Consider the following 5,201-nt stretch of genomic DNA (forward strand, 5'->3'; position numbering starts at 1 on the left):
CCCCCTCTCCCTCTATCTCTCCCTCCCTCTATCTCTCTCTCTCACCCTCCCTCCCCCTCTCTCTCTCCCCCCCTCTCCCCCTCCCTCTCTCTCTCTCCTTCCCACTTTCTTTCTCTCACGCCTGTTCACAGTAACACATATCTTCCTCCATCCCTCGCTTCTCTCTCCACTTTCTCTCGGTTTTTCCAAAGATGGAGCCACACACACACACACACACACACACACACCTCCTTCAGAGCCCACACTCAAGCTCGTATAAGCAAACACCACAGAAAAACTGTTAGATGGGCTGCTAAGCTACTAAAAAGTAAATAAGTGCCTATTACATCCAGGTTAGAGGTCAAGGTCAACTCCTTCCTTTGCCCTCTTCTTTTAAATTATGTTCAGTCACTCCCCTTGTCTGTGTCCCGAATAGTGTCCTATTCCTTAGCGCACTTCTTTTTGAACAAGTAGTACACTCAACAGTGCACTATTTAGAGAATAGCGTGCAAAATGGAGGTTAAAACACTGATGATAAATCCACACATCCCTCGGAGGGCATCAGCCAATGATACGCCAGCGTGTCCCGACGACCGTCCAATCACACTCTGCTGGTGCGTTCCGAGGCGGAGCGGCTGCTCCCGTTGGCCGGCACGCCGCCCGGCTCCGCCTCCAGCGTCACCACCATCTCCTCCTCGGCCTCCAGCATCCCGGCGTGCTCCATCATCTCGTCGTCCGTGGCGTCGTCGGGCTCCACCGGCCGCAGCAGCACGCCCCCCCTCCCCCCGGCCGCCTCCCCGCCCCCGTTCCGGCAGTTACTGTTCCTGTCCACGCCCCTCGCCTTCCCGTGTGCGCCTCCCCCTCCCCCTACGCTGCTCATGATCGGCGTGCTGGTGTGCGAGGGGCAGAGGGGCGGGGCCTGCGACGCCTTGCCGCCGCTGGCGGAGGCGGGGTTGGAGGCGCCGGGGCGGTAGCGGCAGCGGATGTAGCTGGAGAAGGCCTGGCGGTAGGTCTTGTTGAAGAGCGTGTAGACCAGGGGGTTGACCCCCGACGAGATGTAGCCCACCCAGACGAAGACGTCCAGCAGCTCGTCCAGCAGGGGGCCGTCGCACGAGCCGTGGTAACCGCGGCAGATGACGGCGGTGACGTTGGTGATGAAGAACGGACACCACATGATGAGGAAGAGGAAGAAGACTATGCCCAGCACCTGGGGGACAGGAGAGCATGTTAGAGGAGAGGAGAGCCTGGTAGAATAGAGTAGAGGAGAGGAGAGTAGAGCCTGTTAGAGTAGAGTAGAGTAGGGTAGAGTAGAGTAGAGTAGAGCAGAGCAGAGTAGAGTAGAGCAGAGTAGAGTAGAGTAGAGTAGAGCAGAGTAGAGCAGAGTAGAGTAGAGCAGAGTAGAGTAGAGCAGAGTAGAGCAGAGTAGAGTAGAGTAGAGTAGAGCAGAGTAGAGTAGAGTAGAGCAGAGTAGAGTAGAGCAGAGCAGAGTAGAGTAGAGTAGAGCAGAGTAGAGTAGAGTATAGCAGAGCAGAGTAGAGTAGAGCAGAGCAGAGTAGAGCAGAGTAGAGTAGAGCAGAGTAGAGCAGAGTAGAGTAGAGTAGAGCAGAGTAGAGCAGAGTAGAGTAGAGCAGAGCAGAGTAGAGTAGAGTAGAGCAGAGTAGAGTAGAGTAGAGTAGAGTAGAGCAGAGCAGACTAGAGTAGAGCAGAGCAGAGCAGAGCAGAGTAGAGTAGAGTAGAGCAGAGTAGAGTAGAGTAGAGTAGAGTAGAGTAGAGTAGAGCAGAGTAGAGTAGAGTAGAGTAGAGGAGAGTAGAGTAGAGTAGAGCAGAGCAGAGTAGAGCAGAGCAGAGCAGAGCAGAGTAGAGTAGAGTAGAGTAGACACAAACAAAGCAGCAGACGGCGGACAGACAAAGACAAACGCTCTCACCTTGGAGGCCCGCCTCTCGTTCTTGATGGCCTGCATCATCCCCCGTCTCTCGTGGTAACCCGCCGGGTCCCGCCCCGCCGGCGAGTTCAGCTGGGACGGCGTCTCGGAGCTCGGGATAATGCTGATGCTGTCCGTGGGGGAGGCAGTCAGCGTCACGGGGCGCGGCGTCCCTTTCAGACAACTCAGACTGCTCTTTCTCGAGGGGGTGGGGGGGCACAGCGCTTTTTTGTCGACGAGAGGGGTCGCGGGCGCGTTTATCTGGGGGATCAGGAAGACAGGGGGCGGGGCCTGGAGGGTGGAGGGTGTGGTCGGAGGTTGCAAGGGCTGCTGGGAGGAAGTCTTGGCCTCGTACAGGAAGACGGTGGCCTGGCGCTGGAGGACTTGAATGGTCAGGCAATAGGTCACCACCATGATGACCAGTGGGATGAAGAAGGCCACGAAGGAGCCAATCAGCATGAAGTGCTTCTCGTTCAGCACGCACTTGCCGTCGACGAAGACTTTGTCCTCGTTGTGCAGCCCGATGACGGGGATAGGCATGGAAACACCTGGAGAGAGAGAGAGGGGGGGGGGGGGGGGGGTGGGAGAGAGGGAGAGAGAGGGGAGGGGGGGGTGGGGAGGGAGAGAGGGAGAGGGAGGGACAGAGTAAGAGAGGGAGAGGGAGGGAGGGAGGGAGAGAGAGGGAGGGAGAGAGGGAGGGAGAGAGATGGGGAGAGAGAGGGGGAGGAACAGAGTAGGAGAGGGAGGGAGGGAGGGAGAGAGAGAGAGGGGGGGACAGAGTAGGAGAGGGAGGGAGGGAGGGAGAGAGATAGAGAGGGAGAGAGAGAGAGAGAGAGAGAGAGGGGGACAGAGTAGGAGAGGGAGGAGGGAGAGAGAGAGGGAGGGAGGGAGGGAGAGAGAGAGAGGGAGAGAGAGTCTAACTTCTGAATTGGACACAGAGAAGCCAGCAGTACAAACACAAAATGCAATACCCTTATCAACACAGCCAGAATCAGATAGTATTCAATCTCTTTTTTGTATGAGATTAGGATGGGATTAGGATAATCTGTCCCCCGGAGGCGTGGTCGGGGATGATTCCTGGTCAGGGATGATTCCTCCCCTGAGAGGGATTAGAACAGTGATCCATCAGTGACTCTGACTATCAGGAACAAGAGGCTTTAGAGAATCACATCACTTCATAGACAGACAGACAGACAGACAGACAGACAGACAGACAGACAGACAGACAGGTAGACAGACAGACAGACAGACAGGCAGACAGGCAAGCAGACAGACAGACAGACAGACAGACAGACAGACAGGCAGACAGACAGACAGACAGGCAGACAGACAGACAGACAGACAGACAGACAGACAGACAGACAGACAGACAGAGTGGGAGCCATGAGAGAGGTCTAGTGGACTTCCATTTATAGCAATGGTTTCTTTGGCCTCTTTTTGTGATGATCTTTAATTGCGTGTGTGTTTGTGTACTGTGTGTGTGCGTGCATGTGTGTGTGTGTGTGGTAGGGGGGCATGGGGGGCTGCCCCGCCCCCCTCACCTATGGAGATGGTCCACACGGCGACGATCTTCATCCTGGCCTTGGTGCGTGAGTTGAAGCGGCTGTGCTCGATGGGGTTCTTGATGGCCACGTAGCGGTCCAGCGAGATGGTGCACAGGTGCATGATGGACGCTGTGGAGAACAGCACGTCCAGGTAGATCCAGATAGGACAGAGAGCGCTGGGCAGGGGCCAGGCGTAGTCTACACACACACACGCACACGCACACACACACACAGAGGTTAGACACACGACACACAGCACTGGGCATGGCCAATGGTAGTCTGGAAGAGGGAGAGAGAGAGGTTAGACACACACACACACACACACACACACACACACACACACACACACACACACACACAGAGGTTAGACGCACGACACACAGCACTGGGCATGGCCAATGGTAGTCTGGAAGAGGGAGAGAGAGAGGTTAGACACACACACACACACACACACACACACACACACACACACACACACACACACACACACACACACAGAGGTCAGATAGCACTGGACATGTGGGTGGGGGGTGGAGAGGATGAGAAGGAAGAGAGAGGGAGAGAAAGACAGTGGCATAAACATTTATGACAGCGTTTCTTGTTTTGTATAAATTTGGATAATGAGTACAATGTTGTTATCGTCTCTGTTTTTGTTATTTAATTAGTTCTATGCTTTGGCAACATTTGCATACTGAGTATTTCCTGCCAATAAAGCTGATTGAAGTGAGGGGAATTGAACTGTGAAAAGCTACCAAAACAAACAGAAACACACCCACACACACCCACACACACACACACACACACACACACACACACACACACACACACACACACACACACACACACACACACACACACACACACACACACACACACACACACACACAGGTGTCTCTGTGCTGTCTGGTTGGCCCGGCAGTGCTGTCAAATAGAGCAGTGTCTCGCAACAGATACAGACAGCTGGAGGATGTCCTCTCCTCCTCCTGCTCTCTCTCTCTCTCTCTCTCTCTCTCCCTCCATCTCTCGCTCATCCTCCCTATCTCACTCTCTCTGTCTCGCTCTCTTTCATCTCTTGCTCTCTCTTGCTTAGTCACCTCATTTCTGCCTACCCTTCTCTCTCTCTCTCTCTCTCTCTCTCTCTCTCTTTCCTCATCCTCCATCCATTCATCTTTTCCACATTGACATTCTGCTTAAAATCTCATTATTTCTGTGTATTCAATCTCTCTCTCTCTTCCTTCATCTGCCCATTTGTCTTTCTGCCTTTCTCTGTCTGTCAGTCCGTCCATCTTTCTCCCTCTCCTTCCTCGTTCTCTCCCTCCCTCTCCCTTTATCTCTAAAGGTAGTATCTTCTGTAGTCTCTCTCTCTCTCTCTCTCTCTCTCTCTAATGGTAGTGTCTTCTGTAGTCTCTCTCTCTCTCTCTCTCTCTCTCTCTAATGGTAGTGTCTTCTGTAGTCTCTCTCTCTCTCTCTCTCTCTCTCTCTCTCTATCTCTCTAATGGTAGTGTCTTCTGTAGTCTCTCTCTCTCTCTCTCTCTCTCTCTCTCTCTCTCTCTCTCTCTAATGGTAGTGTCTTCTGTAGTCTCTCTCTCTCTCTCTCTCTAATGGTAGTGTCTTCTGTAGTCTCTCTCTCTCTCTCTCTCTCTAATGGTAGTGTCTTCTGTAGTCTCTCTCTCTCTCTCTCTCTCTAATGGTAGTGTCTTCTGTAGTCTCTCTCTCTCTCTCTCTCTCTAATGGTAGTGTCTTCTGTAGTCTCTCT

General features: G+C 53.4%; 1 protein-coding gene across 1 annotated transcript in view; it reads right to left on the reverse strand.

The window, feature by feature from the left end:
- Window positions 1-580: 580 nt before the first annotated feature.
- htr2cl1 (5-hydroxytryptamine (serotonin) receptor 2C, G protein-coupled-like 1) overlaps window positions 581-5,201 on the reverse strand; it is a gene marked incomplete at both ends in the record, with an annotated part of 12,447 nt that continues 7,826 nt past the window's right edge. The window contains 3 exons of the mRNA XM_084461151.1: window positions 581-1,186; window positions 1,905-2,449; window positions 3,443-3,643. Of these exons, the coding sequence (XP_084317277.1) occupies window positions 581-1,186; window positions 1,905-2,449; window positions 3,443-3,643 (1,352 nt within the window). The remainder of the gene's footprint in view (window positions 1,187-1,904; window positions 2,450-3,442; window positions 3,644-5,201) is intronic.

Source organism: Borostomias antarcticus (genome assembly GCF_949987555.1).
Source record: "Borostomias antarcticus genome assembly, chromosome: 37".
Lineage (NCBI taxonomy): Eukaryota > Metazoa > Chordata > Actinopteri > Stomiiformes > Stomiidae > Borostomias > Borostomias antarcticus.